Source organism: Xylona heveae (genome assembly GCF_001619985.1).
Source record: "Xylona heveae TC161 unplaced genomic scaffold L228scaffold_1, whole genome shotgun sequence".
In the NCBI taxonomy this organism is placed as follows: Eukaryota; Fungi; Ascomycota; class Xylonomycetes; order Xylonales; family Xylonaceae; genus Xylona; species Xylona heveae.
This window is the reverse complement of record NW_017264193.1, coordinates 85,488-98,095: the sequence shown is the minus strand read 5'-3', so window position 1 is coordinate 98,095 and position 12,608 is coordinate 85,488. Positions and strand designations below refer to the sequence as shown.

At 47.9% G+C, this 12,608-nt stretch overlaps 4 protein-coding genes across 4 annotated transcripts; 3 read left to right on the top strand and 1 right to left on the bottom strand.

Annotated features, from left to right (window-relative positions):
• Positions 1 to 2,192: 2,192 nt before the first annotated feature.
• On the bottom strand, positions 2,193 to 3,599 carry L228DRAFT_279153 (hypothetical protein; the record flags this gene model as incomplete). The annotated part of the gene is made up of 4 exons (XM_018335651.1): positions 3,250 to 3,599; positions 2,786 to 3,199; positions 2,359 to 2,736; positions 2,193 to 2,309 (listed from the first exon to the last, which is right to left on the bottom strand). The coding sequence occupies exons 1-4, from the start codon at positions 3,508 to 3,510 to the stop codon at positions 2,193 to 2,195; spliced, it is 1,170 nt and encodes a 389-aa protein (XP_018191440.1). The 5' UTR covers positions 3,511 to 3,599.
• Positions 3,600 to 4,456: 857 nt separating this feature from the next.
• On the top strand, positions 4,457 to 5,510 carry L228DRAFT_257404 (glutathione S-transferase). The gene is made up of 4 exons (XM_018333980.1): positions 4,457 to 4,533; positions 4,601 to 4,754; positions 4,831 to 4,945; positions 5,001 to 5,510. The coding sequence occupies exons 1-4, from the start codon at positions 4,481 to 4,483 to the stop codon at positions 5,357 to 5,359; spliced, it is 681 nt and encodes a 226-aa protein (XP_018191439.1). The 5' UTR covers positions 4,457 to 4,480; the 3' UTR covers positions 5,360 to 5,510.
• Positions 5,511 to 8,589: 3,079 nt separating this feature from the next.
• On the top strand, positions 8,590 to 10,703 carry L228DRAFT_628 (hypothetical protein). The gene is made up of 2 exons (XM_018336783.1): positions 8,590 to 9,113; positions 9,227 to 10,703. The coding sequence occupies exons 1-2, from the start codon at positions 9,040 to 9,042 to the stop codon at positions 10,398 to 10,400; spliced, it is 1,248 nt and encodes a 415-aa protein (XP_018191438.1). The 5' UTR covers positions 8,590 to 9,039; the 3' UTR covers positions 10,401 to 10,703.
• A 1,374-nt stretch (positions 10,704 to 12,077) lies between these two features.
• L228DRAFT_242264 (hypothetical protein) lies at positions 12,078 to 12,577 on the top strand. The gene has a single exon (XM_018331401.1). It carries the CDS (start codon positions 12,362 to 12,364, stop codon positions 12,515 to 12,517), a length of 156 nt encoding a protein of 51 aa, XP_018191437.1. The 5' UTR covers positions 12,078 to 12,361; the 3' UTR covers positions 12,518 to 12,577.
• The last annotated feature ends 31 nt before the right edge of the window (positions 12,578 to 12,608 follow it).

Sequence of the window (12,608 nt, the reverse complement as noted above, 5' to 3'; positions counted from 1 at the left end):
GAACATTCTCCTCGGCCTTCAGTACCATGGGGATAAAAGATCGCTTCAGTAATACGCATTTCTAGCATGAATTCTGTCAGCAGGTGCAGAGAGATGGACGCAGTCTGGCTTCCATTATTTGGCCTACTCTATCATTTGCGTGCACCGGATCGCGGCGATGCTTTAGGTTTCCTGTACCAACTAATGGTCCCGTAAACCTTTTTTCCGTTGGACAAAAGCTGTCGTCTAGTCATCCTACGCTCCCCAATTTGCGAGCCGACGTGATGCAATAATATACTTTCCGGGCATCGCGCGCCCCGGCGTGGCAAAATGGCGTTTGGCAGGGTTAGACGAGATCTGAACGAGATTCGCGAGCCGTCAACGAAACTAGCCAGAAACCCCACACTTACTGGATCTGCAGACCAATGAGAGAAGAAAATTGTGAATCATAGACATCAATTGAATGGTCTAAGGCGCGGGATACAAGAAGGAGGAGGGCGGGTATGCTTCCGTCACCAGTGAACTAAGCTATCTAGCTAGACCACTTGCGTTGCATACTTCCGGAGCAGACGGATGGGCTAAGAGGATGGAAGCATCTCCGGGGGCCTTGAGTGTTACACGTATCAATATATGTGGATACGTTACCGCATGATCGCCGGGGTAATTAGTTTGCGATAGGTATCACAGTAATAAGAATCATATGGTCTCGAATAGATCTGAATAACATGGCTGAGGAGGCTGGACACGGTCCATGACAGTGTGGCTTGAAGCTTCGCAGATCTCGAAGCCTAAGCCACGGGATCGCTTGAGCTGACGAGCTGACGATGTCTTTCTCTATGGCATCCGTCTTGCTCGTAATTGGATTGAGGTGTTACCCGCAACGGAGAGTAAAATGATTCCACGTTGCTTTAAAATCATGCGTTTGCAACTGATTCAGTGGCATCTATATGTGAACCGTACGGCAGAAACAAATTGAGCTACGTCACCCCACTCGGGATTCGAGAAACCTCGATATGTCGCTCCAATCTGGAATGGTGGTTGCCCACCAGCATGGCTTCTAAGGAATATAACAATTATTCTCTTTCTTTTCTCTGATACTCAGCTTGAAGGCAGGTTTTCGAGGCGTGCAGTAAGCCTTAGGAGTAATGCAGTAGACATTAATCAGATGCATTCCCTTCTGAATGCGGGAGTTCCTATCATAAAGGAGCTGATGACCAAAGTAGCTGAACGTTCCTGTCTCATTGTGTTTGCATCGGATATTCTACCGCAGTCCACAGCCCCTGATTCACTAGCCGGACATTTTCATTCACTGTCAACCAAACGTTTAATACCAAGTCAATTACTACCCATCTGTACCAGAAGGGACGGTGGCAGAGTGGTAACAGCTCTGTCAACGTTCTGGAATTTCACGAGGTGAGTTCGAGTCGGGGTGTAGCCACAATCGCAGCTGGGAATTTATTTCCAACTGCCTGAGGGGCGCCCCTGGATGAGGCCGCACCGGGAAAGGGGTAGAGATGTAGGATGCCTCAACCGTTCTTCGAATGAGAAGACGGGGCATCCGAACTCTTTTGTCGCTCACGTTATTCTTATTATTATATTTTTATTTTTTTTTTGCTCGCACGTTGGAAGGATATGATCTTCACAATAATAGTGATGAGCCATTCCCTCATGTTGAAGCTGCTCTTAAAAAAGCACCCCGGTCCAAGGGTACTCGTATACAAACCGACTAAATCTACTAGATCGGTTCGATTCACTCGCACCGCTTATACAATGTGATGAACTGGTAAGATTTTCTCAGTATACTTAGTTTTCATGGCCACCTCAGAACCACTCTAGTCTTGTGATGTTCGGCAGGATGGCATAGGAGAAGAGCTGGCCAGGAAACTGGGCTCTGGTGTCGCTGCAGACTATCGATCCATTCGACGGCCTCGTCTTCATTCTCACTGACCGCTCAAACCAGGACTCTTTTCTGTTCATCCTCGAGGGTGAAAGGCGCTGGATTCGCATAGTATTCCTGTAAAAGTTGACCTATCTTGAGGCCTTGCACTTTATTGGCATGTGGTTGTTTTTGACAGGAATCCCGTTAGCAGGTTCAGGTGCCCTTGATGGGGCCTGAATAATTCCAGATGGGCGTAAACTTCGCATTGGAAGGCAGAGTACAGGCTCGAGGAAGATCTCGTCAAATAATGCGAGGTTTTAATCCTCTATTCTTGTTACAGCGGCCCACTACAGCCGACAAGACACCGGAGCTCGCCCGAAGTGGCCACGCGGACGAGAAGCAATCCTGCTAAAACATCCGTCCATTTGGCATTTGCTCCTTGCGACTGAGCCTAGGAAAGTTAGACCTATTCTAAGATGTATCCAGGCTAAGATGCGTACCAATGCCGAGGCCTTAGGGATGAATCCGTCACTTCCGATCGACCACAGGGTGTCTCGAATCCAATCTTGCTGTGACAGAGATAATTCCGATGCTTTGTAGCAGCAGCATAACGGCCAAACTACCAGTAAGCCACTTATCAAGGGCTTCATTGGTCTGTTGTCATAATCCTGGGTTTGGGCGGCGGTTCTATGAAGGACTCCAGGGACTGCGGCACGTATGCTTCGTGTTGCCTGGTGAATGATGCCATAGAGAATTGAGTATTCCTTGGACTTTTCAAAGCTTCCATTTGAATAGACATATCTCCCGGTCTCTACAAGCAAGTCGGAGGTGATTATTTGTAAACAGTGGTAGTCGTTCACCCGTGCCAATAGAAGATGCTTAGGCAAGAGTCAGTTCTCTGTCGGAATAATTGCAATGGGATCTTACGTTTCCCAATATATCATCAATATGCATCTCGGCAATGTCAAAATTCAGGCTCTGACAGATTTTTGGAAACAAGTTGAGGTTCCTTTGGATGTGTTTGATAGAGGCTCGAAGCTTTTGCACGTCTAATTTTCGCGGAGTCTTCACCTCTTGACACAAGTTTTCGAGATCCTCTGCCACCTGACGCAGACGAAGCATTGCGATGTCTAAGATTACAAAGGCTTTTGCGATATCTCCCATGTCGTGGCTTGCAAGTGCCTGAAACGGGTCACCTTCAGAATTAGCAATCTCAATTGCAAGCTGTACACTTTGAACTTGATCATCTCCTTGATATGAAGGTAGCTGGGATAAGATATTGAGAAGCCCTCCGAGGTGAATTTGCCATGTGTGGTCCTCTGAATCAATATTGACAATCATCTATACCCGTGATCAACATTTGCAGTTGCAGACGACAAATCAGAGCATACTTCATATAATGTAAAGAGAAATGCAGCGATTCCCAAGGTAGGTGAGTATGGGGATGAGGACATTGTCACTCTCAGATCTCGAGTTGCAGCTCCATACTTGGCAAGGAGGGCTCTTCGTTGTCCCGTGGACTGCTCGCGTCGGCCTAGCCATTGAAGGCACTCTTGAATCACATTTACGGTAGATAGTGCTTGATCACCTGAAATTTGCACCCTCGTCAGGGGGCTAATTAAGTGCTGGCATTCCGACTCGCTGGTTCCCATAAGCAATTCTTCCAGAAATGAAACGGCAGTTGTGGATGCCTTGATCAGGCCTGATCTGTCATAGACTTTGCGTGTGCCTTCTAGTGAATTAGGGGAAAACGTATTTAATTCTGTTGCGTTTATCGTCGAATTTTGAAACACTGCAGTCGGGTCCGTCTGTCTTGCTCCATATCCAAGACAAGCTCTGCCTGATTTCGTACAACGTCGACAAGCGGGGCGAGTCAGGTCACATTGAATTTTCCGCAGCTTGCAGGTCGTGCAACTCCTACTTGCATGACCAGGATTAACCATCATGACAAGTATTGCTCAGCGAGACCTATCGGAGTAACAATTCTGAGCAAATCCGGGTGAGATGTCACCGTTGAAGCTGGTCAATGGTCACGGCGCAAACGGGGCTCGCGCTAAATTTCTCGCAAGGACGGGCGCTATTCCTATTAGTGTTTTCCTATCTAACCGACTCTACCAAAACATGCATTGTTCAGTAATAATTCTTGATATCCTCTATTGGTTTATCAATTAGAATGAAATTTGATATCATGGCTGCTGATGCATCCATGTTTGAGTTCTGCTATTACAAAAATTTCTGATCGGTAATCATTCGTGGGCCGGTATTACTACGAAAATACTGTAATCCGGGAGAGAGTTCCAAAAGCCCCATTTTTCGATGAATTCTTTGCGCTAAAATCCTCGCAAAACATCTCCTTCAGGCAGGATTCAATGTAGATGACTTACTTTCCATGAGCCTCCTGCCCTTGGATATGTTGGACCCTGGTAAATCCTTGCAAGCGACGGACAGATGATTTCGAACCGCAACAATGATAGTCATATCTATCAATTTCTCTGTCTATATAAATGGGCCTGGCAATCCATCTGTAGCGTATCGTTCTAGTTCTCAAAAAAACAGAACCCAGTCTGCAGCATCACGAACTGCTCTGAGCCGAGATATTGCTACCCTCTATCTTGATTAAACATGTCCATGCAACCAATTAAAGTCTGGGGTCACTGGGGTGGCCCCAACCCATGGTCAGTTATAATGAGTTTCTGATCGAGCCATCCGTGGCATTGACCTGGGTATTAATAAACGAAACAGGAAAATCTGCATGTTACTCGAGGAGCTTGGAGTCACCTACAACCTCGAGATGGTCGAGTTCCAAGATGTCAAGAAGCCTGACTATCTCAAGGTGAACCCTAACGGCCGTCTCCCTGCTATTGAAGATCCGAACACTGGTATTATTCTTTGGGAGGTAAGCTAGGTATCTATCTTTATTTTCCGTGGCTGATCCACCGAAGCGAAGGAGCTAAAAGTCGATTGCCCTTTAGACCGCAGCCATCATACTCTACCTCATTGAACAATATGACGGAAAGGGCAGCCTTTCCTACGAAAGAAGCCCCGAAAAGCACCTGTGTCATCAATGGCTGGCGTTTCAGGTGTCTGGTAAGTAATAATTCTTCCTGCTCGATGTCAACCATGAAGCTGAGCATGGGAACAGGCCAAGGCCCCTACTTTGGCCAGGCAACTTATTTTGCCCGTTTCCACCCTGAAAACCTCCCATCTGCCATTGAGCGATATGTGAAAGAGATTCTGCGAGTGATTGGGGTTCTGGAGGAAGGGCTTGCACGCAATGGCACCGGATGGCTCGTCGGGGACAAATGTACCTATGCCGATCTGTCTTTTGTCACTTGGGCTGTCATCGGTGAAGGCTTGCTGCACGAAATTGGTCAAGCAGATAGGTTGGAAGAAAAATTCCCCAGGTATACGGCTTGGCTCAAGGCACTGAAAGGGAGAGAGAAGGTGGCTAAGTGCCTGGAGGTAATTGCAAAAGGCCGGGCTGCACATGGATTGAAGTGAGGGTATTTTGATGCTATGCAGGCAATCAAAGCCAGAGCTGTTTAGCACTCGTTAGTTGAATATAGAGTTATGAATCATAGCTAAGGGACAGCTAATGGACGATGGGTAGTGACGCGAAAGCAGTAAATAGATAACCGAAGTGCCACCCCACAATAGGGAGGTGCTTAGCTGAATTCATGGCTGTTTTGGCCCTTCGTAGTCCTTTCGACCTGTACTGAGTATAACGCTTCATTGTGATTATATTTACCCCGAAGCCCTCCAAGAACCTTTCCGCTTGTTAGCCGGGCAGTGGTACCGTGGGTTGACGATGACCTTGGTGGCCTTTTTCCCTGAAACCAATGACCTCGGCAAGCACAGGTCGGAGGAACTTCCTTCCGCTGCCCCGTCTCTTTAGCTCCGCTCCTCTTGTTATGAAGAGTGTCACCCCTGACCTCATCCTAATCGGCTTTATGTTTGACCGTAATCGAAGGTTCTGTAGGAAGACCCCGAAGGTCGGGATCGACGTCGATTGATCAAGTGAGCGTAGAAAGGGTTTAGCCCGGTCCTCGGCAATGCTGTCGGCATCTGGTTGTCTGACGTGCAGATGATGGGAGCAAAGGTCGAGGATGGTTTGGAACCCAGGAGAAACGTATTTTGGTATCGACAATTCCAAATTCCATTTCTAAAATTCCGCTATAGATGTGTGAAGAATAGTATGGTTCCATCTCCTTTACTAAGCACTGCGACACATATCTCGTACTGCGTGGTTACTTTTACTGAAAGTGCTAGCATTAACTGTGGCTAGGCACTGAATCCACATTATTTCGTTGCACCTACAGCCATACCCTAAGGCCATTGACGCAGCAAATCTCACAAGATGAATATTGTTCACATTGGATTTGGAAAATGACTACGACGTCATGATGAGTGAGAGATCCGATTATTTCTTCGGGGTTGATATGATTGCAACGTATTCACGGATCAGTCGGGCGGTATTGGCTGGTCATTTGATTGTCTGTGAACCATGGATCAAAGGTGCACCAAATACAATTCGAAGCTGGATTCAATAATTGAGGTACGTATGAATGTGCTTACGGAGAGTTTATGGGGGGCAACGGGCATCGTTAAGATCGCCATTCGAACGGTCAAGTTTCGATCGATGTGTCTCGGCGGCGCGGATCGACTGAGATTGGCGAGTTGCGTCAATCTGGCGCTAATTCCTCACTAACTGCGAGCTTTTCTTTGCTCGGATTAGCGAGTATTAAGAGGCTAATCTGTTTGGGGCCAGCCCGCAAAGCTAGCCATATCAGGACGTGCGGTTGGATTCATAAGCCGAATTGCTTTACCAAAGTGCCCATAGCATATGAACGAAGGTCGATATCAATTTTTGGCCCTGACACGGGATATTGAATTGACCATTGGCACATGAGTATTGTTTCTTTTCTGCCTTGTGTTTCCTCTTTCCCACCTTCCTTCCACTATTTCTGTGTTCTGATCAAAAAGGGCAGAGGGTGGACTCAATCAGGAATCGGGGAGGTCAGCTTACTTGGGCTAACTAATTAGCAACAACCTTTCCCGCCAATCTTGGACCCTTAGCGGGTCTGACAGTAACTCGAGACCTTTCCCCCGCCCACTAAAGATTCGTGCGCTATGTCATGGGTTCCGTTCCTTCTCTGCCATCGAAAAGAACGGTCCAATGTTTTGTGATGGCACTCGTACCATAAGTGTTCTTACTCTTTATTTCACGGTACGATCATGACGAATGGCTCAGAAATAGAAGAAGAAAATTGTCCGAAATAGGCATCAAAGGGGGTAAGCTACGAGCAAACAATGTCCCATCTACGGTTACCTCGGCTCAATCTTTTCTTTTTTTTTTTCTTTCCAATCAATTCTCCAATCATTCTTGTGCTGCGGCTATCCTACGGCTCCGGCCTTTTTTCCGGCAGCCTCCAAAGTTGGGCTTACCAGAATGACGGGATAACACAAGTTGAACGCAACTTACCTACGTCTCGGAGTCTGTACGGTTGTGCCCTGGGCCGGCCAGGGAACGAATAGGAAACAGGCCATGTCGAGCGCAACCGGTGAACCCTGGCCCTCTTTGATATTATTGGAGCGGCCTTGGAGCGCCCCTTTTGGTATCGGTACCTTGAAGTCCCCTCTGCCTTTCTGTTGTGTGTCTGCAGGCAGTGCGTGGCCCCCCTCCATCTGCCGTCTTCTCAAGCTAAGCTGGGTGGACTTTTGTGCTCCCCCCTTCTCCTCGGCCACGATGGCCCTCTGCGACAATGACACAGGCCATGTTAAGGCTCATGCTAAATGCGCATGCTGATGGTTTTTCCACAACATCTTCATGCTTGGGCCCTCATGTGCGTTAGCCTCACAGCCACCCTCCTCCTCCTCATTTCCCACCTCCACTTCCCGACGACCCCGTGCTCCCACAGACACAGTTACCTTTTCCTTTATCAATCCCTCCTCCCATCCCATCTCATCCCCTCCCGCATCCTGGGAAAGTCCAATCTGCCACAGCCTGGCCCTTCTCTTTCTGAAATCGACAAATCAGCAAAATACCATTTCTGCGTTCTTTTGCGGTTTTAAATATTCTGGGTGCATCTGGTTTGGTTATCTAAAGGGTTTACGATTTGCAACCAACGGATTTCTCGCCTCAGCTATTGCAAGGAGCAAGCAGATCTCATTTGCATTCATCGTTCTTCTATCAGTGGTACCTCGAGTACTGTACCGTGTTCCAGTTACCGAGAACGCGCAGTTGATCGGGTGGCGCATGCCACGGGCGGACCAAGTTTAGCCGTCGATTGCGGTCGCACCTTTTCTCTTTCTTTGCCTTCGTTCTTTTTTGCTTTCAACCATCCGGCTAAACTTAGCTGGAAACTCTTTTCCTTTTAGCAGGCGGCCGCTTTTCCTACTTCTACCAGCTGCCCCCCCTTCTGCCCCCCCTTCTGCCCCATCGAACCGCATCGCTTCTGAGAGTCCGATTCAGATCGATCCGACCTCCACCTTTGGCCCCGTCGAGCTTGGCATCGATCGAGTCTCTGTCAAATCGATTTCTAACTTTCCCATACTCACCCATCTCGACACAAATTTCCCAACTTTACGGAAAAAACCATTGCAGTTTCGCGCATTATTACGAACGTTTCTGCTTGCGTGGTTTTAATCTGGGCGATCGCTGACCCTTCTATTTGAACTCGGTCGCTGGTCGTCTTCACTGCTACCTTGCTGCTTCCTCTCCACTCGCCCTCGGCCTACGCCTACGGAGTACTTCAAAGCTCGCAACACTCTCAACCCACCGACTGGCACTCGCCCTCTCCCGCCACACAGAGTATCGTAATTACCTCTACTTCACACAAAGTTTCTCTACTCGTGTATTTGGATCTTTCGATCAGAACACTTGGTTAATCGGTTCATTCCGTTCCTGTTTTATTTATTTATTTTCTTTTTCCGTTGCGAAAGGTTTCAGATTCAACCTTTTCTGCCAGGAGCTGTTTGCCGCTATTATTTCTTCGAGCGACAAATTGCTGTGTGCCTCACGTTATATGTGTGATAGGTGCACCTCGGCATACTTTTACGTTTCGTGCTATATGCGAGCGCGACCATCAATTTATCTTTCTCATTTGATGTGTTTTCGTTCTTGAGATCTTCCCATCTCTGCCGCGAGCAAGTAAAATTGTTTTCTCGTATCATCGCTTATTATGCCTCCAATACGCACTACGCCGGCTGCAAAGGCCGTCAAGACCGAGAGAACTCATGAAGAGAATCAAGAGAGGTAGGAAAATATTCCCCTTCTTCCTCTCCCGAGAGACCACGCATGCTGCAATTTTCATCTCCAATTCGTCGAGCTGAATATACGTGTACTGTTTGCTAATCCCCCCATCTCAGGGCTTATATTGCCGCTTCTCGACGTAGCGACCGAAGCCTTGAGGCTCGTGTTGAGTCTGCCCGCCGTGCTTCCGAAATACACAAGCGACGAACCGGTCGTTCGCTGCGTGTCACCGAACAGGATGTGGTCAACGAAGAAATGTATGAGGAAGAAGACGACGGGTTTCCGTCTCAATATCGGCGCTTGACTGCGCATTTGCAGACAAGCTCCACCGATTTCAATCGTCGCCTGGCTGCCTATCTCACCAACCACGTTGCGATGAGGACAGCTCTTGAGCAAGCCGTCAGCCAGTCCTATGCGCAGCACTATCCCAAGGCTCCAAATTTTCCGCATAATAATCAACCCACGTATCCCTCTCCGATGATGTACCCTCCGTACTGGCAAGGTTTCAATCCCTCATACCAACCAGCGCCTCCTAATCCAGCTGTACCAGTCGCTGGATACCCCCATCAACAGCCTGCAGGTCGCTCCAGCTCTATTGCCAACCCACAATCAGCAGCGGCATCTCATCCTCCGACACCTGTGCTTGATCCGTCGGACAGCCGTCGTATGTCTATGCCCGCGCAGTTTACTTCTTCCGCGGCGACAACGCCCCGGCCTGTTCCCACCCAAGTACCCACTCCAGCTTCGATTCAGTCGCCCAAGTCGGAGCCTCAGCACACACCGTCCCAGCACCCGATGTTACCGCAGTACGGTGTTCCATATCCTTTTGGGAATGTTGATGCGGCCAACGACTATGGCCCGTTTACCCCAACTTTGCCTGCAGAGTCTCAGTTTATGCTCGGCCCTGCCTTTGGTCCAGCTGATCCGTACTCGGCCATGCTTATGGGTGGGTCTGCCTATATGCAGCAACCCTCTTACGGCTTCCCACCGCCGGTAGGCACCAACATGAAGGCACACTCCGAGAATGTTACTGCAACGCTCGCACCCAGCGATCTCACTCTGTCATCGGCATCCGACCAAGCGCAACTATCTGATTCATCCAACACAGAATCTTTGCCTACACCACTTCACCTCGGATTGGACACTAGTGGCGGCGATTTTTCCGTGCCCTCCAAAGCTCCGCCGACTTTGGGCGGTGAGCAAGTAAGCATGGGCTCGGGTACGCCAGGCATTGAAAAGGAATGGACATCATTCATTGACGATCACAACTGGGAAGAGACGATATCATGATGAAATTTCCTCTTGGTTGAATCGTATGAAGACGCTGAAACATGCGTTTTCCCTTTTATTGTTGCTTTCTTCACGTGGTGTATTGGGCGACGGAGCTTTTGCTGTCGGTGGCGTTTTTAGAGATACCATTACGGTTACGAACGAATAGTTGTAACGATCGGGGCAAGGTTTCAGGCAACAGTGTTCAATCTTGCTTGCTTTCTTTCTTAGTTTTTCTTTGTCTCAATCTTTTTCTTCTTCTGAAACTCACCAGCGCGATGTGTTGCGGTGTTTCGAGCGGTTCTGACTTTGGGAAACCCGACCATCAAGCTGTCAAAAGAGAGCTGATAATGGGCTACAAATAGTCAGTCTCACAAGAGATGACACGCAGATTTTGCCACTTTTGATGCGTTGTTCGTGTAGCGCGGCCAATTCCTTCACAACTTTTTCTCTGGTCGGCTTCGATTGTGGGCGAATCCAATAATCGGGTCGATAAAATCGGTTTCTGACGCCACGACTGCTTATCGGACAGCGCAATTTTGGCTCTTCTCGATATCTCCACTCTTCTATCTGTGAAATACTTATTTTATTGGCAGCGGGCGTTGAAAATAACTGCGTTTGACTTTGATGGGTTTTACTTCAACGTTGAGGCGGGGCTCCAATTATTATGAGCCACACCACCAAGGGCACGCATCGATAGATGCAACCTCTTTTCATTTGAGCTTTACCTTTGGGCGCTCACGTTTTCTTCTCCCCTTTGATTCTATCGGCAGTAATAACGCCTTTTTTTTTTTTTTTTTTTTTTTTTTTTTTTTTTTTTTTTTTTTTTTTTTGAGTCTGAACTTTTCCTTTTCAAACGCAGCATCCCCTGGATCAATTATTATTATATCTCGAATCTATCAGCAGGGGATGCATACTGATTTTATAGTCTACGTTTTTGCTTGTTTTAAAACATTCTCAGCCAGAGGATCTAATGGGGGGGTTGCCAGAAAGTACCCCACTGCACTTCTTTGTTTTGACTGTATAGCTTTGTAACTATCTCTCGCAGCCATCCCACCTATACTGTCGTCACTCGTCGTACTGATGGGAGGAGCGAAAGCTATAGTTGTATGCGACCACTGGATGCTCCTGGAAGATGGTGCAATCCATTGATTTGGCACCAAAGCAACTGTACCGTCTCTTTATTAAAATTAAAAAAAATAAAAGTCTTTTAAGACTTAACTATCTGTTTCCATGTGCGATGACTGTGTGTAGTGAACGTCTTCGTTGAGTCTCAATGAGGTGTGGGGCTCACATGCCTCCTTGTAGACCATCAGGGGTTGAGGGGGGAAATCGAGATATTTGCGCTAATAACATAGGACTTCGATCAGATAAATATGCTCCAACCAACAGCGAGAGCAATGATGATAGATGAAGGAGGCCGCGGCCATAGTTGGCATAGTGGGCATTTGCAGGTCAGATGAAACACCTTCCGAATTACCTGCTCGAAGATGCACAACCTCCATCTTTGGTCGAACTTGAACCCATCGGCAACTCCCCCGACCGGTCCGGTCAGGCCCCTCGGCCGCGTTATCAGATCGTGTAGCTCCGTACACTTATCATTTCATCCGGAGGTACTTGGTTACCACTGCACGCCTATCAATCATCTCCGTTTCCTTTCCACTTCCCCTGTTTCTCACATGGCTTTAACCACCTGCTCCGGTAAACCATGTATTCGTCGGCGAATATTACGAGTTAGCTTTAATTCACGATACCTTTATCGGACAAGACCTTGCATCATTGTTGATATCGTGCTGCTTATATGTACAGTATGCACAGTATCAGACGTTCCCCTTTCCCCTTAGCCCGTTGCCGGTTCCGCAACTTTACGCAAGTGGGGCTTCTCCTGACACGATAAGAGCAACGCCATATGATCCCCACATTCTTGGCTCCTTCGATAAGCTCGTCCTTTATGTGGCGTACTCTAATGCGATAGTTGCTGCATGTGCCTATCCGGTCCGGAGTCGGCGCTGCTTATCGGTCTCACTCCATTTGAAAGACGGTCGAATTATCGTCGTGTTGTTGTGACAGGCGGAGGCCGTACTTTGTGGGGTTTTGTATATATCAACATGTATGCAGCATTGATATGGCACTTTTGAAAAGGGCTTGCAATTGAACACGCAATAGCCTGCTTCTTGGGACTGCTCTGAACACAATCCAATCCACTATCCCAATTCATTATTCTAATCT

What these genes read in the sequence shown, in the direction of transcription:
- L228DRAFT_628 (XM_018336783.1), top strand. Translation starts at nt 9,040, where the DNA reads ATGCCTCCAATACGCACTACGCCGGCTGCAAAGGCCGTCAAGACCGAG. An exon ending in CATGAAGAGAATCAAGAGAG is followed by an intron (nt 9,114 to 9,226) that starts GTAGGAAAATAT and finishes CCCCCATCTCAG; the next exon opens with GGCTTATATTGCCGCTTCTC.
- L228DRAFT_257404 (XM_018333980.1), top strand. Translation starts at nt 4,481, where the DNA reads ATGTCCATGCAACCAATTAAAGTCTGGGGTCACTGGGGTGGCCCCAAC. An exon ending in TGGGGTGGCCCCAACCCATG is followed by an intron (nt 4,534 to 4,600) that starts GTCAGTTATAAT and finishes TAAACGAAACAG; the next exon opens with GAAAATCTGCATGTTACTCG. An exon ending in CTGGTATTATTCTTTGGGAG is followed by an intron (nt 4,755 to 4,830) that starts GTAAGCTAGGTA and finishes ATTGCCCTTTAG; the next exon opens with ACCGCAGCCATCATACTCTA.
- L228DRAFT_242264 (XM_018331401.1), top strand. Translation starts at nt 12,362, where the DNA reads ATGTGCCTATCCGGTCCGGAGTCGGCGCTGCTTATCGGTCTCACTCCA.